This window comes from Lethenteron reissneri, chromosome 21, assembly GCF_015708825.2.
Source record: "Lethenteron reissneri isolate LAM-NWPU_2019-01 chromosome 21, ASM1570882v1, whole genome shotgun sequence".
NCBI classification, from domain to species: domain Eukaryota; kingdom Metazoa; phylum Chordata; class Hyperoartia; order Petromyzontiformes; family Petromyzontidae; genus Lethenteron; species Lethenteron reissneri.
The window spans coordinates 15,678,470-15,704,424 of NC_083799.1; the positions used below are offsets into that span (position 1 = coordinate 15,678,470).

At 48.3% G+C, this 25,955-nt stretch overlaps 1 protein-coding gene across 5 annotated transcripts in view; it reads right to left on the reverse strand.

Annotated features, from left to right (window-relative positions):
• Positions 1-24,070, reverse strand: part of GOLGA4 (golgin A4) — a 25,282-nt gene extending 1,212 nt beyond the window's left edge. For 2 of the 5 annotated variants that reach the window (XM_061555957.1, XM_061555956.1), the window contains exons 1-25: positions 23,827-24,070; positions 21,828-21,911; positions 20,989-21,084; positions 19,613-19,672; positions 18,968-19,261; positions 18,756-18,803; positions 18,591-18,647; positions 18,095-18,193; positions 17,781-17,952; positions 16,904-17,079; positions 16,249-16,293; positions 15,133-15,216; positions 14,454-14,601; positions 14,061-14,230; positions 13,178-13,309; positions 12,492-12,647; positions 8,558-12,234; positions 7,846-7,967; positions 7,161-7,291; positions 6,403-6,537; positions 4,703-4,744; positions 4,110-4,178; positions 3,550-3,622; positions 2,916-3,010; positions 1,395-1,481 (exon numbers count right to left, since the gene is read on the reverse strand). In XM_061555957.1, coding sequence (XP_061411941.1) covers positions 1,395-1,481; positions 2,916-3,010; positions 3,550-3,622; positions 4,110-4,178; positions 4,703-4,744; positions 6,403-6,537; positions 7,161-7,291; positions 7,846-7,967; positions 8,558-12,234; positions 12,492-12,647; positions 13,178-13,309; positions 14,061-14,230; positions 14,454-14,601; positions 15,133-15,216; positions 16,249-16,293; positions 16,904-17,079; positions 17,781-17,952; positions 18,095-18,193; positions 18,591-18,647; positions 18,756-18,803; positions 18,968-19,261; positions 19,613-19,672; positions 20,989-21,084; positions 21,828-21,911; positions 23,827-23,919 — 6,345 coding nt within the window. In that variant the 5' untranslated portion in view covers positions 23,920-24,070. Of the gene's footprint in view, positions 1-1,394; positions 1,482-2,915; positions 3,011-3,549; positions 3,623-4,109; positions 4,179-4,702; positions 4,745-4,808; positions 5,024-6,402; positions 6,538-7,160; positions 7,292-7,845; positions 7,968-8,557; positions 12,235-12,491; positions 12,648-13,177; positions 13,310-14,060; positions 14,231-14,453; positions 14,602-15,132; positions 15,217-16,248; positions 16,294-16,903; positions 17,080-17,780; positions 17,953-18,094; positions 18,194-18,590; positions 18,648-18,755; positions 18,804-18,967; positions 19,262-19,612; positions 19,673-20,988; positions 21,085-21,827; positions 21,912-23,826 lie in introns of those variants that run through there. The other 3 variants (XM_061555960.1, XM_061555958.1, XM_061555961.1) reach the window with 3 other exon arrangements.
• Positions 24,071-25,955: the final 1,885 nt, after the last annotated feature.

Consider the following 25,955-nt stretch of genomic DNA (forward strand, 5'->3'; position numbering starts at 1 on the left):
CTGGGGGCACACAGGACAGCAAGTTAAGCGCCAACGAGGAGGGGCGGCCAGGGAGCCACCCCCGAGGCACGCCCCTCGCAAGCAGACTACAGCACAAATGTGTTCATTTAAAAAAAACGGGCAATACTTATTCATATTTGTGTGAACATGCACAATGTTTACTCGATTGCCCTCTTTCAAAAATGAACTTCCGTTCCGCTCATTCTAATATCTGCCAACGTGACTTTCACTCCCATGCAGGAGGTGCACCTTGGTCATTCCCATGTCTGCAAAATGGGCAAATTGGCAATAATCGGGAAGGTCAAGGAAGCTGTCGGCCATCGCCTGCATGTACGGCAGGAGCTATCGAGGGGGGCTGGGTGGTGCTCATGGTCAGTGGAAGCCACGTGCAACAGTGTTAAGGGAGACTAGGCCTGAGTGAAGGCCTTGAGGAGCAGACACACACAATGCCTTCTTGCAGCCCTTGCCAGCAAAGACCCCATTTGTTTATATTCACAAAATATGGAGCACTGTATGCATTAGTGCATGCTAAATTATTTGAAATCGCAATACTTAATTTTCACAAAACATTGTGCCAATTAGTGATGCAAATATTAAATACTTTTAAACACAACTGAACTCAAGCTGCATATCAGAAGCCCTTTAAAAATTATGTTTCCTGAGAACCTGGATTTAAATATACTCGGAAAGAACAAGGCATATAAGTGGGTTACAATGTAGGAAACCAACACGCTCACGTGTAGTAGGGCTCAAGAAATGTCTTTTGGAGAGTTGTGGCACGGAAGCCATCAATTCGGCAAGCAAGGGGTTTGTAAGGAGGGCGGAGGAAGGACTTCTACCGAAAGTTTCCAGCACTCGCACGCTAACCCACGAGTATAACGATGACAGCACACAAGGGCATGAACACACGCATCCAAGCTAGTGTGCGGATTCGCCACAATGGCACGCTCAGGCATATGCACAGCATACTCTTAGGTTCTTTCGGTAAAGTCACGTAGGTAAAAATATATATATATAATAATAAAATTATAATAAATGAAAATAACTCAATTAAATCACGACGCTTCAGAGGCAACACAAGTCTCCGTCTTCAGGTGGGACCGTCACAGCTAAATGTACTGTATCAAGTGAAGAGAAATTTGGCTGTGACGGTCCCACCTGAAGACGGAGACTTGTGTTGCCTCCGAAACGTCGTGATTTAATTGATTTATTTTCATTTATTATTATTTTATTATTATAATTTTTTTACCTACGTGACTTTACCGAAAGAACCTAAGAGTATGAATCCTTGCAGTCACGAAAGCTTCAAATCTAGAATATGTACAGCAGTGGAAGGGGGGTACACGCACGGCCCGTCACCACCTGCCGATTGCGCCGCCGCCTTTGTGTCTCACCGTGGCGCGCGCCTCCTCGCGCTCCATCACCTTCTCACTGTGCTCTGGTGTGAACTTGAGCACCGTGGTGATGACTTTGGCCAGCGTCTACGACACGCCGACACGCCGACACGCCGACACACCGACACACCCACACACCGACACGCACGAACGGTGACGAGGCAAGCGATGACGTGGGCATTGCCACGTGTCCAGGGAGCATGGGGAGCAGCTTCCGTCTCAGACTCGGATGGCATCACAACAGGTATTGCCATTGTGGCTTGGGTGGCTGGTTGCATATTTCAATTATCAATGAATTCAGTGTTATTTTCAAAGTGTTGTTTACAGTTTTTAATCATGACAACAGAGTAATTGCAAATTGTACAAAGAAACGCCAGTCTTTAAAATCAACATGGAAGCACGAATGCCATCTTCTCACTCCCAGACGGAAACGGCTGGTGTGAGGCAGTAGCTTTTGTTACAATAGGCGTTCACACGCACCAGAGTAATACAGCACCACGGCTAATGGGGAGGGGGCAAAACGTGCAAGCGAGTGAGATCTGTTGTGTTTGCGAGCGGGTGCACGTCAAGGTAGGAACGGGCGTGGTTTGTGGGAGCAAATATGGATCAAGCAGGAATTGCAGGTGCAGGGATATTGAGAATCTAAAGTGATTCTTTCTGTACAGCATGCCCCTCGCTCGTCTTACTCTGTGCCTAAGTGCAGTTCAACAGAGGAGGCACGGTTCTTAACGACAGCCGCTGCATTCTACCCGGCCATCCCCACTGTAACTGTGCAAGAGGCAGCGACGTGTCGCAATGCTAATGGAATCCACAGCCACAAAAAGATTTGTGTTGGCGCTCGAATCTTCAGTGGTTTCACTCAAAGACAAAGCTGCCGGGGGTAACCGTCCTGCAGAATGGTGAATGCGGCATTTGGCTCTGACAAACGGGACTGCGAGAGACTAAGCAGATGGCAGACGAGCAAAACCAACCTGGGTGCGCAAGAGCAGAGCCCAAAAAAAAAGAAATTCTTCGCTATTAGAAGCCAAATGATAGGGGAAGCCAGGGCTGGCTGAGAAGCGACTTCTACCGGCGCGCACTGGTGATACGCGTTTGTGTGAATGTGCACACCAACGCACAACACACCACAGCGTGCACAAATGTCTAGTCAAACGCCAACGTATGGCGACGATGAATGTAATCCATAGGTTGTCCTCCCACCCCAACTGCTCAGCATTAAGGGAGTATTAATACAGAGCTTTTCCACTCCAGCAAAAAAAATTGCACTCATACTACCAAGATAACCCATTGTGTACCCTTTGTACCGTTTCGATATTCCACAATCCGATGTGTTATAATCAGTATCATAGTCAGTATTAGTGCAGTGAAAAGTATAATATATGTTTCCAGAACATTTCGGAACTGCTGGGTGACGAGTTTTGTAAAAACAGACTTTGCCTGGCCAAGCCCAATGGCTGTGTGGATTTAGTGAATCGGCACTGGCACCTGCAGGTGAATGTGTGGCATCCTCAACCCACATACCTTAGTCTCCCGCCCCATCATGTACTCGAATAGTACTTTCCGCAGGTACTCAAACTCTGTCGGCTCTCCCGACAAATCATGACTCCCATGTGCGCCTGCGCACACACACACAAAGGGACACATTCAGTACAGCATGCAACCTTGGTCAGAATAAACACATTCCTGCAGAGGGAGCTGGTAGGAATGTTGGGTTGCTCGGTCAATGGCCAGGGTCAACGGCGGCGTGGTGTATTCCGCAAATATGGCCGACTGTGAGGGTGGGCACTAGCCAGCGTGAGTAGATTAAACGTTGAGTTTTATAAGGGCACCACGGGGTGACCAGCCCCTCCCCACCCAGCCCCACCCTCCCCACCCTCCCCATCCTCCCCACCCAGCCCCACCCTCCCCACCCAGCCCCTCCCCACCCTCCCCTCCCCACCCAACCCCTCCCCACCCATTTTTGGATGAACGATGGACGGACGGACACAATAATCCCCTGTGGGCTGGTGTAACCAGGAGGTTCCTACCAGTATTATTCATTCCAACTGGGCAAGGGGTAATGGTAACCGAGTGTTGTGGGCAGTGTGTGTATCTCGGCCCACGAAGGCCATCAAGGAACGGGTGAGTGTGACGGGACGACGGGGTGCTAGCCCACCTGTGTACGATGCCCCAAACGGAAGAGCCATTCGCTTCTCGTAAACATTCACCTGGTCCTGTAAGGAATGAATCTGCAGCACGGACACCACGAGCGAGCACATTAGAAACACACCTCCACAGGTCTCGCTTGTCGACAGACGTACGTCCATCTGTACTGCAGAAGCCATCACAGTGTGTGCGTTATCAATGTACCAAAGACTAGGCGGCCTGCGAGTGCGGCCACGAATCCCAAACCATCAACCGCATCGCAAACACCCTGCCGCCGATGCCGTCTTCACTCGTTCAAAGGGGGAATGGACGAGATCCACTCTCCTTCTGAACAATCGAGTGGATAACAAATCTAAAATTACATATTTAATCTGCCGTTATTAATCCATACCAAAGAAGATTAATGTAAGTAATGGATGAAAGGCAGAGTGTCACACAAGTGAATGTGTGGCGAGTAGAGATGTTGTCAGCGTGGCGGTATTGGCACCCGTGGCTGCAGGGTTTTTTATACAAATGTTTCCCGTACGCTGGGATTCTTGCTTGGTGTTGCGGGGCTGTTGCTGTTGTTACCTTTTCTTTGAACTCCTGCTCCTGCAACCGGGCCTCTGCAAGCAGTGTCGTCTTCTCTGCAAGTTGACTCTGATGTCGGACGGCAGTAAGACATAATTCATTTGTCCGATGCTGCACACGCGGTTTATTTACATACGTCTGTGACAGCATTTCTTTCGACACTGTTTTGTGATTGCTATACAAGCACTCTTTATTGCTTTTCCTGTTTGCAGGAAGTTTTGGCATATTTTGTGTAAATATCATTCGTTGTTGCTATTTATAGTTTGTACATTCCCACCCTGCAATGTCCGTAACTGCCGTGCCTGCCCTCGGCCTTGGGCTGCGGTCGTCCTCGTAAAAGTGCTACGGAGCTTAATGGGCCTCACCAGCTGTAATAAAGTCCGAGTCTGACTTGCCTGTGCCAACAATTCATTGCAAAATGACATTGTGTAAATCCTTACCTGGAAAAGTTAAAATAGTTTAGTTTTAAAAAAGCTTTAGATCAGTTCATTGCCATGCTGTGTCACGTCACATGTGATTATGCCAGTGGTGTTACATACACTGTGGTGTCTGTGGAGAGATTGCTCGCTTCAAGTGTGTAAATGCAGTGGTACCTGCATATTTTCCACTTCTGTCTGGCTCTGCCTGTGAACGTCCTGTCAATAAACACAGTCGGCAAGCACGTCAGTGGCATGATGGTGCACAGTACATCAGTGGTGAGTGATGTGATCGACACGATGGTGATGTGGTGAGCGATACCAGTGACGTGATGAGCTGCACGGCGTTTTGGAAAATTTGCCCATGCGGTATTTACACGTGAATCTCTGGATTGTTGATCAGGAAGCCATGCGTATGGGTTACATGACAAATTAAAATTTAGAAAACTCTCAAAACGAAAATAAAAGTACCTGCTGCATCCCATGCACTGGCAGCAACTAAAAAGAAATAAGCATTCAAAGATGATGAACGTGGTTTTACAATGACAACACTGCCAAGCATCGGTGGAGCAGGCTACCTGCTGTAGATTACTCATGGACAGAAGCTTTTTCTTTAGATACTGCTTCATTTTCATCTCCTGGCATCGCATCGCATGTAAAGTAAGCATGCGCAACAACAGGCGGCCAATGCTGAGGTCACACGTCTGGTGGTTAGGGGCGTCACAGGTTATTTAGTCCCCTAGACGCCAACAACAACACAGCCGCTTGCGCGAATGCTCTCGTGACTGGACGGGACCTGCGCTGCTGCTGCTGCTGCTGCTTTAAACACACACCTTTAGGTTGGGTAATGGCAACTCTCTTGCCATGACTGGGTTCAGGTCAAAGTGATTTCCTGCTAAAATGAGCAGTGAGGCAGTGCTCATCCTCTGATTACAGCCCTGAGCCAGTGACAGAAATTCCACATTGCTATGGTGGTGGGGCAAGTGTACACCGATAACCACTGCCATTGTCTTGACTACAAAGTGGTGCTTGTTTTAATGATCCTGAGCGGACGATAAGCTGAGTCAACCCCCAACCGGGATTTGAACTCTCGCAACCTTTCGATCGTTAGCCAACTCGCTCTACCGCTGAGCAACCTAGACGGATATGATTGGTGAGAAGGGAAAAAACATGCACTTCCATTTGAGTCCAACTGCCAGGAGTCACTTGGAACGTTGGAAGGAAAGTAAAGCATGTACTGTTGAGTACACGATTGTGCATTTAATGCTCCTATACAAACTACAACACTGAGAATAAATCCACATAAGTTGGGCCTAGATAATTAATAAAGCTGAAGCTCACTTAACATCCCAACCTGTATTAAGGCTGTCCATAAACAAGGACATTGACTAATAATGGGCAGTGTCACTGGATGTTTTACTTTCGAAGTTGATAACCTAACAGAGTAAGTTACACAGGGCAAGACAGATACAATTTTACTCAATATGGGTCAGCGATTAACATAAAATATGTACATAGAGCATTGTGGGTAATATTAGAGGGCATGTGTAATTGATTTCACGTCAACGTGGACTGACCACCAAGAAACAAATATAAATTGAAGAAAAATCATCCAAAGAATTTAGAGAAAGCAAAAACAAGAATTGCGTTACAGACGAATTAAGCAATACCGCACAAATATAAATTTAAAAAATTCCCGAAAAAAAATTGCCTTCCACAAATGACACGTAACACAATTAAGTTAAAGAAACATTAAAATGGAATTCACGGTGATAACTGCTCTCGTATGTATATAGACAAGGGTACACATCAAAGAAAACAGACGAGGCGTCATGCGTAGCGTCGAGGGAGCGAGAGCCGGTGCCGTGGGGACACACCTGCTGGGAGGCGTTGAGGCCAAGCTGGTCGGCGTGCTCCTGCAGGGCAACTTCCCTCTGCTGGTGCTGCTCCTGCTCGGCGAGCAGCGCCGCCTGCAGCTCCCGCACCTGCTGCTGGTGCTCCTCGTCCCGGCTCTGCACCCCGCCCCCAAACCGCGCACAGCGTACACATGTCCACACACGCTCCAGCGTGACCGCTTCCCTCCCATCGCGTACAATAAACGGACATCTGTGCAAACGTTTTTGCTGGACATCTGTGAGAATAGAGCTTGATAGCTCATTGGATTCCTCCAGAATAAATATTCCGATTCTGGATAAATACCGCCGTGTTTGTTTAGACCGTCGGCTCAAGAGGCAAAATTGTGGCCACGTAACAATATTTTAGGCAGCAGCAGGATAGTGAGACAAGTAGACACCGGCTTCATCCTTGTTTGAAATCATCAGTATAGTGTAGCCATCACTGCCTCCTGCTTGCCTTGGGCTTCAGCGGCTATGTGGACATGTTCTCTACTGATCGCATTGGGGACTATTCATTTATACCACTTCCTGTAAATGATGACCCATTAAGGAATGTAAACACAGTGAGTGCACAGACTTGGGTGAATTTCTCATTATTCACAGCAAGTGACAATATCACTTTATCCACACGCTGTGTTGCTACGTTGTCCACTCAGCATTATAGGGGGTGAAAACCATCACTGCGCAGATTGTTGAAGCCACATGGGGCCCCACAAACGATTTGTACTTTGCGTTTTTACCTGCACGATTTCTTCATACTTTTGGGCAGTGCGGGTGATGTGGGCATCTTTCTCTGTCAGCTGCTCCAGCAGGTCCTGAACCTTGGTCTTGTGCAAACGCAGCAGCTCCGTCTCCACCTCCTCACCTTTGTCTGGGCACACGGGCAATCGCAGCTCTCACAGCAAGAAGGGATACTGCCCCCCCCCCGCCCCCCAACAGTGCCCGACGGCCAACGCGTGGTTTAAAACCTAGGGGCACAAGTTGACGTAACGGTGAATTGTAGCACCGCGTTCAATGTGACGCTGCTCGTTAGTTCGCAGCCAATACCTCTTGACGCAGAGAGTCAAGTAGTGACTGCATTGAGCCTCCACAGACTGATGCTATGAAGCCAAATTAGGGATGTTGCTGTTGGGATTTAGTCGATGTTAGGATGCCACGTAAAGTCTGGGCAGGCAGCTGCGTCTCATGTTGTGTTGAGTTTGCTGTCTTTCCTCCGCACCTCCGATTAGGATGGTTGGCTACGTACGGTGCGAAAGACGTTCAACATACACACGTACGTACGTACATCTTCGCTCACCATGTAAGAATGTCTTCCGGTACACATAGGCTAATCCAACGCGTGAACACACTGCTGTCGGAAGCAAGGAATCGTTTTTAAAGTGTCACAGGAGCCATATGCTGCAACAGGCATGGGGCCAGACTCACTCATGGCCTCTTTCACGGCCGCCTCCAGTTCCTGCTCCTTCTCCGACATCTTCGTGTTGAATTCGCGGATCAGCTGCTTTATGGCCGAGCCGTGCTGCACCTGCAAGTCTTCCAAATCGTTCCTGCAACGGTGCAGTCGGCAAACACAGAAATCGAAGGCTGTCACTAATTTATTCTGCACTCACGCGTTTTAAAATAAAATACAAGCAGCCTAATGAAGCGAAGCATTATTATCGAACATCACTCATGCGAAATGTGACGCTGAAGAACAAATTGAAGTGCCTGTTCTAGCGACAAAAAAAACCCAGACAGGGTGAATTACGCTGTGGAAACTGGCCATGTTTACACTGAGGGATAGTTGTAGATCTGTGACAAGTTTCAACATGTATGTTTCATCTATCACACACATGTGTGATCTGCTATCTCTTGCTGTAATTTTAAGACATAATTCACATCTATATAGATACTCTTAGGTTTTTTTCGGTAAAGTCACGTAAGTAAAAATAAATAATAAAAATAATAGAAATAGTAATAGAAATAAAAATAAAATTATAAATCACCCACGTGACTTTACCGAAAAAACCTAAGAGTATGAATCCTTGCAGTCACGAAAGCTTCAAATCTAGAATCTATATAGATCTCTGACCACATCTGTAACAGGTACTATTTTCAAACATTCAGTAAGCGGGGCCAGACAGCCCTACAGACGTACTTGTACTTCTCCGCAGCCTCCTTCAACGCCTCCTGCTTGATCACATCAATCTCCTTCTGGTGCTCCTTACGCAGAAGCCGCAGGTCCTTCTGAAGCCGAGTGGCCTCCTTCTTCGTCTGATTCTTCTCCGTCTCCGCTTCCTGCAGTTTGCCGTGCAGCTCCTGCTGCTGCTGCTTCAGGTCACCGAGCAGCCTCTGCAGGTCGTGGTCTGAGCGCGCCTTCTCGTCCGCTCCGGCAGTGTAGCTCTGCAGGAGGGTCTCCTTGTCGAGCAGGCTACTCTCCAGGTCCTTCAGCTTCACATCCAGCTTTTCCTTGTCTCTCAGAGCAGCCTCGAGATCACCCACCTTTGCCTCCAGTTCCTTGTTGATCGTTTCTTTCTCTGCGACTACGGCCTCCGTTTCCTTCAGTTTACTTTCTAATGTAATGGCCAAATCCCCTTTCTCGGTCACTGTGGACTCCAACTTCGACTTCTCTACCTCAAGGGCATTCTGAAGAGCTGCTGTTCTCTCCTCAAACTCTCGTACAGCAGCTTCCTTCTCTCCGACCTGCTTTTGCGATTCCTCTATTCTGAGCTCTAAGGCCGCAGCAATCTTCTCCTTTTCTTCCATCTGTCGTTTTAAAACTGTTATCCTTTGCTCAGCTTTCTTTTTCAACTCCTGCTTGCCAGAGCTTTCCTCGGTCAGTCGCGCTTGAAGAGCTGACAACTCCTTGTCTTTAGTCTCCCTTATCTCCTCCATAGCTCTTTGCCATTCCGTCTCCTTTTGTACAAGTTCTGCCCTTAACGTTTGCACCTCCGTTTCGAATCCCCGCACCTTGTTGGTCACTTCCCCATCGCCTAATCTAAAGGCCTCAATCTCACCAAGAAGCTTTGAGATTTCTTCTCTTTGGCCCTGCACAGCTATGCCGTGTGCCTCTTTCAACTCTTGAATTACTTTCTCATTTTCTGCCTTTGCAAAGTCAGCTTGGTTCTGAATGGAGGACAATTTGGCCTTCGTTTCTTCCAGCTGCGTCACAAGCTCTTTGAAGACTTTTTCTTTTTCAGCATTGGTGTCTTCCAGCCTCTGGAGGAGCTGCGTCTCTGTGTTACACAGCTGTTTCGCGAGCTTGTCCTTCTCCAGTTCGTTCTCCTTCAGCAAGGACTGCACCTCCACAAGCTGCCTCTCTAGCTCCTGCTTACCCACATGCAGCTGCTCTATTAGAGTAATCTTCTCAGCAATACTGGCTGCATGCTCTGCTAAAAGATCCTTGACCTGACTTTGGAGTTCTTCAATTGCCGTTTGTTTTTGGGTCAACAACGTCTCAGTTTCTTTCTGCATCTCAGCAATTTTTGCCTCCAAGAATTCGACCTGTGTGCAGACCCCTGCCTTCTCTTCTGATGCTTTAGAAAGAGCCACAGAGAGCTCGCCTATCTCTTTCTTAAACTGTTCCACTTTGACAGTGTGCATCTCCTCCAGCTGGGCTATGAGTTCATCCTTTTCCTGTAAGCTAATGCTTGCGGAAAGTCGTTCCTGCATGTCGCGATTCTGCGTCTCCAGGCTAATAATACGGGAGTCCGTTTCCTTGAGCTTTTCTGCCACTTCATTCGAAGCCAAGTTGTTATATTCGACGCTCTTCTGAAGCTGCTCAATGAACGCTTCCCTTTCACTCAGGTTGTTGGCGATACTCAGCGTCTTGTTCTCCAACTCCTGCTTCTCCGATAAAGCTGCACGAAGCTCCTGGGTGAGCTGCTCCAGTCTGTTGTCCTTCCGCGAGCTCTGCTGCAGCTCCTCCTCCCTCTCCTTCTGCAACTGCTCGTTCTGCTCACGGAGGTTCCCGAGCTGCACTTCCAGGTCGGTTAACTTGCGGTCTCTGGACTTGATGCCATCCTTCAATTTGCCGGTCAAGTCTCTGCAGCTTTCAAGTCGTTGGCCAACAGCAATGACTGACATTGACAGTCTCTCGCTGCAGCCATCCATTAACCCTTTCAATTCCCCCTCCAGGTGAGAACATGAGGAGGTCCACTGTCTTTTAACATCCTCTTTAAATTCTGCTTCTTTTTCAACACATGCATTTTCAATCTTTTGTTGATTCTCTTTACTCTGATCCTGAAGTTCTTTGTAAACCTGCTCCAGCTCTTGTAACTTAACCGTTGTTCTCGATAACTCATTTTCTAGTTCTTCACATTTGGAAGTTTGTTGTGAGCATTCTTGTTCCACTGCTGTGATTTTTGCCTGAAAGGCGAGCGTGCTCTCTTCAATAATCTTCACGTGATTAAGCCCCAGTTCCTCCAACTTGCTGCTTTTTTGAACAACCTCCTCTTGCAGGAGCTGCAGTTTATTTTCTCTTTCTTTAAGCTCTTCTCTCGCAGCGATCAACTCTTCCGATGTCATTTTCCTCTCCGTTTCAAAATCGGCAATCTTGCTCTCCAGTTGCGCCACCATCTGCTCCTTCTCCTGCAGTTCCACCTCGTGCTTCTCTCTCAATTCCTCCACCTGCTGGCCGAGCCTGCCCTCCCAGCTCCTGCCCAACTCCTCCAGCTCCTGGTCATGTCTCGCCACCAAACCTTGCAATTGATCTCGCTGCGTCGGCTCGAGCTTCAGCAGGGCGTCGTCCATTCCTTCGGAATTCTTTCGAGCGTGATCGCTCATGATGTCACTCATCTCCTGCTCTTTCTTGCCGAGAGCACTCTTGAGTTTTCCTATTTCCTCCTTGAACTTCGTGTCCTTATCCGCGAGCTTCTTTTTATATTTCTCCTGCATTTCTTTGCCCTTTTGTTTGAAAAGATCCAACTTTGCATCCCGCTCCTTGATTTGCACGTCATGCTGCTCCCTGGCCATTTCAATGCTCTCTTCTAGAACTCTCTTCTGCTCCTCCAGCTGCACATTGAGTTCTTCTACTCGTTGGGACAGCTGTTGTCTCAGAGACACAAGTTCTTCATCCTTCTCGCCGACGGTCCTGTTCAGGTTCTCAAGATCCTCGCTCAGTTTACTCGTCCTGCCATTCGCCTCTGCAACCGTCGCCACCGTCTCCTCCTCTTTTCGCTGGAGCTCATTCTTGAGCTGAACGACCTCCTGTTGAGCCTCGTCAGCAGCCGCCTGACTTGCAGCTTTGGCTTCGGCCAGGGAAGAGTCCAGGTTTGTCCTCTCCATCTCCAGCGCAGCTATTTTATCATTGAGTTTCTGCAACTCCTCTGCATGTCGTGAGCCAAGCTCTTGCTCATGTTGCTCTTTCTCTAACTGTATCTGCTCCTCAAACTGCTGCTGCTGCACCGTTTTATCATCTTTCAATATTTTTAAGTTACTTTCTAATTCATCCCTTACTCGTTTAACTTCGTCCAAGTCAAAACTGGTCTTCTCCAGTTCGTCCTGCATACTTTCAAGCACCTGCATATGCTTCATATTCATGTCCATAATGTGCTCTTGGAACTTGGACTTATTTTCTTCCACCTTCGACTTCAGCTCTTCCAGATGAGACGCTTGCAGCTTCTCCACCTCTTCCCGGTGCTGCTGACACAAGGCCTGCAAGGCTGCCTCGTGCTCCTCTTGTAAAATCTTCTGCTTCCCAACTCCTGCCACGGCCTCCTGCTCCACCTGGTGGCAAGGCCTCACGGCCTCCACGTGCGTGCCAGGGACCGCCCCGCCACCATCGCGTTGCGTTTCTGTGCTCTTCTCCACCAAGCTCTCCAACTCCAGCGTCCTCTGTTGACAAACCGCTCTCATTACAAATGTGCCACGTTAGCCGTGTTGACGTTCACACACTTAGGTGATTGCTCAACAAGCATTCAAGGAAAATGGAAGAGTGTCAGTCATAAATCAGATGCATCAGCTACAAAAGCAGATCAACAACTACCATAGTGTGGGGCCAGCAGGAAGCTATTACGTATAACGATTACGGACATTTGTTGCCAAGGCAACGATTGAGAATGTGTCTGGAGCAGTGGCTGTCGGTGGAGCACCGTGCGTAGGGCCTCCACGTGGGCCGAAAGCTCCTCCCTCTTCTTCTCTTCCTGTGCCAAGATGGCAGATTTTTGCAGCTCCACCTCCTCAAGGGCCAGCAGCTGCTGCTGCTCTTTCTCCCGAAGCTGGGCCAAGAAGTCGCTGCGGCAATGCTCCTGGTCACATGATAACAATCATCAGCACGTCGCCCTCACTGGAGGGTTCTCTGTTCAAATATGCCATTAACTCATCCTTGACTCTTCATATATTTCACTGCACACACGTGCTCAGACTCAGCTCGGCAGTGCAAGTGAGGCACTATCCTTATAACAGTTACAATTTTAAAATAAATAAGTAAACACTTACATATCAGTCACAGCTAGTGTGACCGTCACTACCCCGAATACTTTTGGCTTTAAACTCAAACCCAGAGCTCAGCCACCCATACTCTACTACATGCATATCATCAAACATAAAGGGAACGATAGGTCAAGCTTTTTCAAAGGTCAAATTCTCAAATTCCTGTATTCCGAACTGACAATTAAAATAAACTAATCGCAGAGGGGAAATCTGTATTGAACGTGTCATCTATAGCAAAGCGAGAAATTTCACTGGCCCAGTTTGACCGTTGACATTTATTGACTTGGAAATGGAACAGTCAATGAGATGAGCACAGGGATGTTGGGCAAGGTGACCGCCGGCTCACCAGGGCAGCCTGCAGGTCCTGCTGGGCAGCGTGCTCACGCTGGGACAGCTTCTCCTGCCACTCGCTGTCCCTCTGGGCGAGAGCCTCGGCGTTCGCCTGCTGTAGGCCAGCCAGCTGCTCTTCCGATGACTTCTGCTTGGCAAAAGTCCATTGCAAACCACCAAGGAATGTTCAAATTTAGACCGAGGAGTATCTTCTTTGTACACATGATGCCGTGTCAAAAAATGTGCCAAGTAAGAATCAATGTTCTATGCAATGCTGTTAGTCAGCGCGTGCATTTTGTACAAAGTTGTATTCTCTTCCATGAATTTATTATAAGGTCATTATTTTAAAGTCTCATTTCACATGTTGCTGTTTTACGATTGCATTTCTTCAGTGTATTTTAAGTGTCGTGCTTGTTTATGCAAAACTCTAATACGCATTTAGCTTTTTAGGGAGATGATGGGAAGGTGACCCTCTCCCAGCCTGACTGAATGTTTTTTCAGTTTACAGATCACCGCTTGCACAGCGCTTGTGGGTGAGCGGATGATGCTAATTCTGTCAGACGGCTTAATACCCAGACAGTTGATGATCGCACTCCATTGCTATGCGGGGTCCGTAGTGTGGGAACTTCCTACTAAGTGAGGCGTCACGCCTTCAATCGTGGTTGTGTATTTGCAAGCAAGAGTCAACGTTACAACTCACCAGTTAAACATTACATTGTGAAAAACAGAAAGCGTGGATAAGAAAGTGCAGCAATCATAAACCCACTGTGTGCGTAACTCTTTAACGGCCGCCTCTGGCTCGTCATTGACCTTCGGCCACAACATATAGTGGCATGGATCTAATCTGGAGGAAAGAACAACCAATCGGTGTGTGACCCCAATCTCCCCAGCAAACTTGCCTTCATGTGCTTCACCACCTTCTGCTTGGCTCGTGAGAGCTCCAAAAGCAGGCTCTGCCGTTCCTCCTCGCCGGCACGCTCCACAGCTGCCAGCCGCTCCTCCATCTCCGCCTGCGCCCTCCTCCGCGCCTCCTCCGCTGCACCCACCGTCCTCTCCAGCTCCTCAAAGGCTGAGCGAAAAAAAGGCACACCGTGTGACGTAACATGCACGTGTGAAAACGAAAACTCCTCCAACCACTGCAAGTTTGTACAAAAAAACAATCGAGCAGAAAATTTACATATTTAAAAATGGTAAACAATTTAGCCGGTCGATATGGGACTCCCTTATGGCCGCATTACGAGCCAACATGTGAGATCTCGACGTTCTTGAAACTGTGGCGCAGGCGCCCGCACCGGCACGGTCAGCGCGCTCCTTCTGCTCCGCCAGCTCTTCGCGCTCGCTCATCACGTCCTGCAGCCGAGAGCGAAGCAGCCCCACTTCCTCCTCCTTGGCTTCCAGCGTGGCGTGCATCTGACGCTTCGTCTCCGCAATCGCCATGCCCTGGAGAAAACACGCACACGCCGTTGGCGTGCCGCTCATGAGCTCTTAAGCAGCTCCCGTCGGCGACGATCCATTCACCTGCTCACGCGGCGTCAGCAATTTTCCACCCACACCCACGCACACACGTACCACTTCAGCACAACACCGGCTGCCTGGTGACCCACATGCAGAAAAAGTTCAACATACATACACCTCTCCATAAACCCTCATCACCGACCGCGTTACACCCAAGTTTCAGCTACTGCCACTCCCACAACTACTCCCTCCGTCTTCCCACGCATCAGAATCCAGCCTCGTATTTCCTGTCAGGTGCTCTGTTAATGAATGCTAAAGTGTCCACGACATCCAACACGGGTATGCTGTAGAACCGGTTTAGTAAAGCTACAAAAGACATTTTAACCTTTAGTGACATATCCAACACATGCGCCTCTGCGTCACTGAAACGCTGTTGGCAGTTTATCACTTAAATCCCAGCACACACTGCAACACAACCACACGCAAAAGATCTTGTGCGGGCAGCACTTTGCTCACTTTGTCTTGCTCCAGCTGCTCGATCAAGTTCTTGGCATCCCCAAGCTGCGTGATGAGCTTGGTTTTTTCCGCCGTGTGTAGCTCCTGGTGGGAGAAACACACGACGTTTGTGGCAATGGCCACCCATTGGTGGGCGGTGGGAGGGGAAACATCGAGGCAGATGCATGCGGCCTCTATTCTACGAGAGGATGCTCCATGAGAGAGGGACAGCCAGCAGCTCACTCGCAATGAAGAAGAACGTAAGTGGTGGAACAGGAACGGGAGGGTTGTTTAGTAGTGGCACTCCGTGACAGCCGAACGACAGGGTTACCAGAATGTGGGTGGGGAGGATGGGGTTGTCTGTCAGGAGATGATAACATCACAGTTGACACGGTGAGCATCAGGTTCTCACACCTGTCCGACCTTTACAAGTAAACACTTGCTTTTCCTATAGACTCCAAGTTATTTTCTATTTACAAAAAATGACCCAATTAAAATTACGTGACATTCTCAAAAAATGCAAAATAGCCCCTCCAAGTTGCACCGGTCGATTACTCAGATACTCACTCGGATTAGACGGCTAAGAACTTCAGATAATACAGGAGGCCTCATGAAAATAATGAGAAATTAACACACTCATTTTTTTATCTATAGCTGCAAAAATAGCCTATTTTTCATGAATAGCCTGGTTTCTTTATAAACAGAACCAGTGTTTTCTTAGCAGTAGGCTCCTATATAGTTAATAGAATGTAACACATTTCTGTGCCAATATCAGACTGATGTAGCACAATTCATCAGCCTGAATATTATTAAGGTGGCAGCATCCCAGTTTTGTATGGTCACTTGGCATTCAAAAACGGCATCTCAAGTAACCTCATCTCCAGAAAACGTTACCTCTATTGTCACCTGAACGAATAACCCAGATGGCTCAAGCCACGTTTCGCATTCTCAAGACTGTTAGGGAAAAAATAAACAACTTTACTGGCTGAAGGATGTCTTAGAACAGCTCCACGACCACAAGGTACGGGTCGTGGAGATGAGATAGTTGCAGTGAGACAGGTCAGCACTAGCAGAGACTTGCAGCGATGCCATGCAGTCCCCCGCAGACAGGCCTGGTGCTCATGTGGCCGACCATACCTGCGCGTGCTTCAGCTCTTCCCCCAGACCTATACCCAGTTCGGACTGGAAATTGTCACAAAACACGCATTCCCCAAGAGCAGAGTTAAAAAAAGCACCAAAAAATGCTCTCAAAGCAACGGGAACCATTCAAGTCCCAAAGGATCGCGGAGAGACGGGTCTGCAAACGATAAGTAAGCCAACTACAGCAGGCCAGAAATACAGCAGGAAATGCTTTCATTGGTGCAATCCCAATAACCACTGCATGTACATGGGGCATTAAGCCTTGTTGTGCGAGCTCATCCACTTATAAACACACACCTACATGTCTGTTCAGATACGGCATGAACAATGCTTTGTTACAGTAGCCGCTAACGTCACGAACCACCAGTGTCCAAAAATCGTATGGAGAATTAAAATCACACGGGGAGATAAACAGGCATTGCTGCTGGCAGTCTTGTCAGTCACACAATACACCAAGTCATGGCGAAGCAAGTTTTGGAGCTATATAGCATGTAAAACAGCACTGTCTCAAAGCACTCATCTCATTGCAAGACATTCGTTTGCTCGTGACTTTGCTGCCTTGCCGACTGCTGCCACAGCACCCGTGCCTCGAGTAAGTCCACAAGACAATGAAGCGTGGGGCGAGATCGCGTAGCCAGCGGCGCGTCCGTACCTTCAGCTTCTCCAGCTCCTGCAGCCGCTCGTCGAGCTGCTCCTGCAGCGTCTCCTTCTCGGCACTCAGCTGGGTCGAGCGCTCCTTCTGCACGCGCATCGTCTCCTTGCAGCGCTTCAGCAGGTTCTCCTGACGCCGCACTCGCTCGCGCGTCGCTACCAGCTCCTTGTGGACATCTGCACGTGCGTACAAAGACAAGATCCCCCGTGTAGCCTTAAGAGACTGTTGGGGCAAGTGCTGTTAGCGAGTAGCACCTTTGAAAGCCGAGACGGGGCACGAGGGGGTGGGTGGCCGGCACCACGCCCGGCCGCGTTTGTCTCTCCAGTGGTGACGTTTACACACCGCACCAAGTGCTCATTTGATGGTTGAGTCGCTAGGGGAGGCCCAGAAACGATTCAAATAATTGCCACTGGTGGTGGCTGTGAGCGGGAATCAAACCTGGGTTGCCAGGTTTGTGGCGCAGGGCACTAACCGTGTACACACACGCGCGCGCTCCAGAGTGCACACCTACTTACAAACGAGGTAAACGACAAATGCAGACGTGTACGTTCTAGTGCGTATGATTTACACAGTTGTGTTAATCTAAATCCTTGTGTAGGACCAGCAAGTGCACAAGCAGACAGGCAAAGCAAACACGAGTGACATTTTGAGAGGCTTGCAAGGAGCTTAGCTGCCTGATAATCCCCTTCACGTAATGTTGATGACCACTGTATGAGCGTATCCTCAGGGCCACCCATCCATCCTGCTGGACAAAAACGGCCAAGTGGAGCCAAGCTATTTACAGTATTTATGCCGAAACATCTGCCCTCGTTCAGCCCCCAGCTACAAGTGTTTCTAGGAAACCATGACGCTCAACGCGGTTACGTGGAGATTTTACCTTCGGGTGGGTGGGATCCCTCTCCACGATCGGCATCACGGGGAATCGAAGCCTCCAGTACATCCCCACCGCTCCTTTCCGCATCGCCGTCTGTGCCTGTCTGCCCAGACCCAGAGTCGTGTTCGTCCATGGACATTCCGTCGACTCTCTGCTGTTTCTTCAGCAGCGCCACCTGCACAACCACGAAGGCAATCACCTCGTCGTGATGATGTTGCCGTATCCCGACGACGCCGACAGCGAGTTCCGGTTGGAGCAGCACACGCACGCACACGAACACGCTCGGTCCGCACAACATTGGATGGACCGGTGCACACCTGCGTCTGCAGCACGGAGATGAGCTGGTCCTTCTCCTCGAGGGAGGCATCGAACTCTTGCTGAAGGTGCTTCTTAGCCTGCTGGTCCATCTGCAGCTCCTGATGGAATGAGAACATTGGCCAAGGTTGAACAGCATGTACTTTGTAAGACATTCAATACTTTATCGTCAATAGTAATCAAACGTTTTCAAGGGATTTGAGGTGATATTTAGCTCAAAGCTGTACTTAAAGCTTTCGTGACTGCAGGAATTCATATTCTTGGTTGCGATCGAAACGCCGTAGTTTTTTGTTATTTTTTGTTATTTTCTTTGAACCTATCTACGTGACTTTACCGAAAGACCCAAGCATATGACATTTAGCTTATCAAGGTGTAAACTGATTTTAAATAACCTATTACTTTTTTTATTACAATTATAATCAGTTACCATATTCATGAAATACAATAAAATTTTACGTATGTAACAATTTCCACAAAAACTATGAATCATGGCCGCACCTCTCTCAGTTCCGATATCCTCCTGAGTGCTCGGTCCTGGTTTTGACCTAAAACCACCTTCAGAGGAAACGCAAACAACACGATGGTATCCTGCGCATACGGCATGCACTGACAACGTTCAACAGGGAGATGTCTTTTTTATTGAGGACAATTATTCAACTGTACCTGAAGTTTTTCTTTGTCCCGTTGAAGATCTTTGCAAATAGACACCAACTGTGGATGGTATCAGCACAGGTGATAATTGATCAAGTTGTATACTTGTCAGCGTTTCACAAATTCACTTACGGACGGGGGCCAGGCTGCCAAAGCCTCGGGCCCCACACAATTGCCTCCGTGTGTGTCAGACTCGCCGTCACGGGTAAGATTGCGCCGCTCACCTCCGTGTACCTCCCTCTGTACTTGACGAGGCTGCGCTCCATCCGTCCCAGGCGGTGTGCCATCTCGTCACGGCTGAGGCCGTCGATGCCGCCGCTGGGCGTTGCGGAGCCCTCCTCGGACTCGCTCTCGATGTCCGACGTGAGCTCGGGGCCGGGGGTGGGCGACTGAGGGACGGCCCTCAGCTGACTCTCCTCGTCGATGCGATTGAGGGAATCCCTGGAGCCGGTGCGGAACAGCGACTCCATCGATGGGATGCGTAGCTCCATCTTCCGGAGAGGATTGAAATCCAACTTCTGAGAAAACATTGCGGTCCAATGTTGAGGTGAACTATTTCCTTACTTGCATATGACCGTCTTTGTGAAAGATGTGAAGCGACGTGGCACTTTTTATATTTTACCATCTGCTACTCTGAGATACAATTTGAGTAGACAACCCAACATTAAAATGTGCTTTGCCTAATGTTTGATTTACCCCAAATAGGTCACACTCAACAGCGAATTTTCTAGTCAGAAGTTGGAGTAACAATGACTCATGCAAATTGCACAACGCGGATTATGGTTCGCGTTAATGGATATGGATTATGAAGGGTATTCCCGGGACGTCACGACAGCAAAATGTGCTCCCAGCAGCAACAGCAGCATCACCTTGGTCGGTGTGGCCTGGTCTCCATTGACATTTTCTCCGTCCTGGGCACCTGCATCACCCTGAACACAAAGTTTATAGTACAGTAAAACCTTGGATTGCGAGTAACTTGGTCTGCGAGTGTTTTGCAAGACGAGCAAAATTTTTAAGTAAATATTAATTTGATAAACGAGCAAGGTCTTGCAATACGAGTAGTAGGTGTATACGCTTTGTCTGCCGAGCGTCACGTGATCACAACTGATGAGTGCTTTGGATTACAAGCACGTTTCCGGAACGAATTATGCTCGCAATCCAAGGTGTTACTGTACATTCAATTGGTCTGCATGATGCACTCATTCAAATATATAATATTCCGTATTCTCCAGATTATAAAACACACTTTTTCCCCTGTATTCTAAAGAAAGTTGGGGGTGTATTTTATAATTCGATAGGTGCATGTGTGCGAGACTAGATTTGTATAACTTTATTGACATCGGGCACATGTTTGGGGTGCATCCTATATTCCAGAATACCAGATAATCCAGAAAAGATCGTGTATATAAATATCTCGTTTAAATCTTGACTTAAAGCTTTCGTGACTGCAGGAATTCATATTCTTGGGTCTTTCGGTAAAGCAGTCGCTTGTGTTGCGATCGAAACGTCGTACTTTTTTGTTATTTTCTTCGAACCTATCTACGTGACTTTACCGAAAGACCCAAGAATATAATATAACATCTTGTTTATTTTAAGAAAAACATCTGCCATTCAAGAACATGACAATTCTATAGATTATAATATTTGAAAACCTACTGTTCATAAGAAAATGTGTGTTTACACTCATTCAAATACTAAGATGTGGAATGTTAACTGTAAAAACACAAGCGGTGTCATGAAATTATGTAAAATTGTTAGTTGAGCGGTATACCTTTTTTAAATTACTAATTCATTAATATTATTATTATATAACCCATGCTAATCCATCGCTCTGGAGTAGTAGGAATTAGTTTATACAACACAAGCAGAAATATGGAAGACGAAAAATTGTACTGATGAAAACATCTCAACCTATAAAAAAAAGTGCATAAAAATAGTCACTTGTGCATTAGGACATTAATAAGCCACTAGATATGGCTCTTCTGCCACGTTTAACCATGTCAATCACGCAGCAAACTGTCCCTTGCACGACTAAAAGGTTCACTTTGCGAACTATTTAAATAGACTTTCAAATCAAATCCATATTTCTGGGATAGCTCAAGCCTCGCAGGCAGAAAACCGGGAGAACATCCAGTAAGGGTAGTAATCATGCGACACGGGCCGATGATGCAGGGTTATGATGTTAGATATGCAATGGCAAACTGAAGCTGGGACAGAGAGCTGCTAGTCTAGCCACACCACTCACCAACCGTGTCTTGTGGCTGGTAGCTTTCCTGCCTTCCACAGCAAACAAAGTGTACTCTGAAATTAACGCTGGCTCGGCTATGACGCCAGCCAGGAGCTTTACGACCCAGAGAGACACAGAGAGACAAAAATCACCTGGGAAAGAGCTCGAACCATCAAGAGGCACTCGAACCGATTCGGGCACGCGGAAAGTTGTGAACTCAAAGCAGCACACACTCACACAATGAGGTCAGGACAACCTCTCAAAGCAAGGCGATGCATTTATGAACTGGTATCGTGCTTGGCACCCGTCACACATCGAACCAAGAAAGCACAAGGAAAAAGTAAGTCACCCAAATACAAACCAATTCCCCAGAAAAAAATAGAATCTCTGTAATAATGAAGCCGCTGCCTGTGCCATAACATTCTCTTAATCCTTACGTACGCAGCGTTTCAGCAAGACAATGAGTGCAGCCCAGTTTGTCGGGGCCAAAGTTGACGACGTGAGTGCGTGTGTGTGGTTGCTGGAGAGCGGTAGTGTAGCGGTTAGCGCGCTGCGCTATGAACCTGGCGACCCGGGTTCGATTCCCGCTCACGGCCAACACCAGTGACGATTATCTGAACCGGTCCTGGGCCTCCCCTAGGTCGACTCAGCCTCAAATGAGTACCTGGTGCGGTGTGTAAACATCGCCACTGGGGAGACAAAGGCGGTCGGGCGTGGTGCTGGCCACCCACCCCCTCGTGTACCGTTTCGGCCTTCATAGGTGCTCGCTAACAGCACTGGCCCCTACAGTCTGTTAAGGCTATACGGGGGATCTTTATCTTTGTCTTTGGTTGCTGGATATCAGGGGGGCGCCTCACCTCCCTGTCGGCCGGGCTGAAGCCGGGAGATTCCTGCAGCAAGCTGCCCTCGGGCAGGGACGGGGCTCTCGGCCGGGCTCCCACCTGCACGGACAACAACAACAACACAAGCAAGCAGACGGTGCCAAGGGCTCCCACCTGCACGGACAACAACAACAACACAAGCAAGCAGACGGTGCCAAGGGCTCCCTCTCAATGCGGCGGACAGCTCCCTCCAAGCCCACCACTAACTACAACCACTACTCCTCCAGCCTGGATTGGCAGTGCTTCTAAATCTCAGATCTAGGGTCAATTGCAACTGTGTCATTTCTCAAACCTACACCTAGCACGGTTGGCTACGTACGGTGCGAAAAAAGTTCAACATACATTCATTCGCAATGGATTTTACACACATTTATAATTGCAATGTCGGCCAATAATGCTGCCGTAATTGCAATTACAACCGACCTTGGCTTTGCTGGACGTAAACTATTATTTGTTTTGTAAATTGCAAACCAAGCGTGATAATGTTCGGCATGGGATTCGCTGAGCAATGGTACACAAATGATGATACCATTCATCCAATTAAAGCCCCAAGTTAATAACAGCACACACGATGGCCATAGGCCCTGGAGGCATCTCCCGAGTAACAGTTGCAGGACTCTCATCTCACCACCTCCTCGTGTCTCTCTGATCGTGGGTGGTATGAAGAAGAGGTCACACATCACAGGCGTTGGCTTCAGTTGAGCCCGAGTTCCCTACGCGACCCGCACGACACTGGATATTGGCGCCCCTGGGGTTACTGTGGTTGAAGGGACACTGCTGCCACCAGTATCACTGGTGTTGTGGAGACACTGCCACCAGTATTGTTGTGGTGACTGCCACCAGTATTGTTGTGGTGACTGCCACCAGTATCACTGGTGTTGTGGTGACTGCCACCAGTGTTGTTGTGGTTGTGGTGACTGCCACCATCCACCAGTATTGTTGTGGTTGTGGAGACTGCCACCAGTATTGTTGTGGTTGTAGAGACACTGCCACCAGTATTGTTGTGATGACTGCCACCAGTGTTGTTGTGGTTGTGGAGACTGCCACCAGTATTGTTGTGGTTGTGGACTGCCACCAGTATTGTTGTGGAGTTCCACCAGTATTGTTGTGGTTGTGGAGACTGCCACCAGCCACCAGTGTTGTTGTGGTTGTGGACTACCACCAGTGTTGTTGTGGTTGTGGAGACTGCCACCAGTATTGTTGTGGTTGTGGAGACTGCCACCAGTATTGTTGTGTTGGCTGCCACCAGTGTTGTTGTGGTTGTGGACTGCCACCAGTATTGTTGTGGAGTGCCACCAGTGTTGTTGTGGTTGTGGACTGCCACCTGCCACCAGTGTTGTTGTGGTGGCTGCCACCAGTGTTGTTGTGTTTGTGGAGACTGCCACCAGCCACCAGTGTTGTTGTGGTGGCTGCCACCAGTGTTGTTGTGGTTGTGGACTGCCACCAGTGTTGTTGTGGTTGTGGACTGCCACCAGCCACCAGTGTTGTAGACCAGCTAGTAGCGTTGAGATCTCTCGCTCTCGGGCATGAATGTGTGGGGTGTGTGCTTCTGATGTCAAAGTGCTTGAAATAAGAAGTTCCGCATTCCCTGTTATCATCAATTCCTGGCGTCACGATGTCTAACGTCGAGGTGCTAATCCTTGGCGTCCGTCCCCAGGGGTGTGCCAACTTCGGGGCAAGAGTAAAACTCGTATATGACGAGGAGTTCAAACAAATCAGAATTCCCCGTGTCAGAGTCCAAAGTCAGTCCGGGTTCCTGGTGCCAGGAGGCCGCACGAGTCGCGTCAAGTCCCATTTCCTGTCTCTTCGCCCCTGTAAGTCTCACATCCATTCTCTCGCCAGGGTAAGAGGAGGGTAGGAGGAGGGTAAGATGACTGGGGGGGGAGGTGAGGAGCGACTCGGTGTCTGTGTGTGGGAGGCCGCGGCCCGAGCCCTGTGCGCCCTGACGCGTCCCGCATGCCACGGACACACAAACCTGCTGCTGTTGTTGCCGCTGCTGCTGAGACGTGGCACGGGCAGGGGAGCCCCGAAGCTCATCGTCCACCTTCTGCTTCAGTTTCCTAAACATCGCGAGCTCGGGTCCCCTTTCCTCGGTCTCTGTCCGTCTGTCCGCGGCCGCCGACTCTCGAACAGAAGAACCCTCACCCCGGAGACGTCCCCGAGCCCACGATGGGCAGCAAACCGGAGCGGGGACGACGTGGGGAGGTGGTGGGTGGAGGTGTGACACAAATTTTAGATTCGATTCCCACGCCGCCCGTAAGTCGATTTGCACCGCGACTCGAATCGGATCGGCGAGCCACGCGGATTCGACGGCGCTGGTAGCGGTGGAGCGACCCCGGGTGGGTCGCTGCTGGCTGGCTGGGGTCGTTGGGTTGGGGTGGGTCGGTTGGTTGTTTTTGCCCTCCCGGTTTAGTTGTTGGGCGAGGCAAGGCCATAATTATAATATATAATTTATATTTTATTATATATTTTTTAAAATTATAATATATATTTGGGGGGGACACATCCCAATATTCAAATATGCTCGAAATGCCCCCTCCCCCCAATATATTGCTATAAAATAGATTTCTGGTTATATGATTGTGGTTATGGTTGTACGTTATTAATACCTAATCTTTGCCATTAAATACAATAAAACAAGAAAAGGTAAAACAGAAAAAACAGAGCAATGTAATACAATACAATATTGGACATTATTGTAAAAATAAGTTTTTAAAAAAGCCCATCCTACGTGTTAGTGAATTTTTATTTATTTTAGGCAGGAAATTCGTTTTAAAATGTAGATTTATTTTTTCTGGGGAGGGTCCCCCAGACCCCCTGGAAGATTTGGTCCCCCCCCCCAATGTTGACTCCATGGCTACGGCCTTGGGGCGAGGTGTCGTGTGGCAGACAGGGCGGTGAGCGGTGGGGCTTGCAAAGACATATCTCGAGTGGAAATTATCTCACTTTGCAATCCACATACCGCGGTCACCAAGGGAGACGTTTACGCAAGCCGTGTTCAGAATGTTTATTTATGCTGGAGGAATCCGATGAGCTATAACGCTCTTCCCCCCCATTATGTCCTGCAACAATAACAAAAATACCAAAAATATAAAAGAAAACTTTTAAGTTACCAGGTGAAGCCCACAGCTAATTAGCTTCTTTTATAGAAGCGACCTGGTCACACATGACAGTGAAGTGGCTTGTTGCAATTTATAGCAGCCAAATAATTCTATCACAGAATCTTCATTTCTCATAGGATATATATTTTATCGAGCATTACTGCACTCAAATATTTCACCTGGATTGTCCCGCGAGATGGAATCCCTCTGGCAGCGGTGATTCATATTTTTCGATTTAAATCTTTCGTGACTGCAGGGATTCATCTTCTTGGTTCTTTCTGTTAAGTCACGTAGAAGGGAAATAATAAAATAATAAAAATAAAACATCATAAAATACAATTCTCACGACGTTTCGGCCACAACGCAAGCAGCCGTCCTCAGGTGAAGAACAGGGCTGTCGGAAAGAACAGGGCTGTCTTTCCTGTTCTTCACCTGAGGACGGCTGCTTGCGTTGTGGCCGAAACGTCGTGAGAATTGTATTTTATGATGTTTTATTTTTATTATTTTATTATTTCTCTTCTACGTGACTTTACCGAAAGAACCAAGAAGATGATTCATATTTGATGGGCTTCCCAACCCTATCGGCGGGTCATGGGACACATTTTTTAGGGCTCAGCCGTCAAAAGCTCCTGCACAAGATGCGCTTTTCGTCTCCCTTGGCTGCCCACTGCAACTGTTGCCGGCCTTAACCGTCGGAGCATCGACCCACATAGTCCGTGACGTGCCCTGACCAAGCCCCCCACTCGCTCTTCTCAGCAGTCAATGTGACGATGTCTCCATCACCTCTCCAATCCACGCGTTTCTCTCGTGAGCTCTTAGCTTTGTCACCAGTGTCAGCACTTCGTGGTCAGAGGACTGCTCTTTCTGTTGTTTTGCTGCCTTGCCGAAGCTTGGGAATTTGTGTACTTATGCAATTTGAACTTATATACTTTATTCTATGTATTAGTTTTTTGGGATTTACTTTCCTATACTTTGAACTCCGATCGTTTTTTATTGTTGTAAC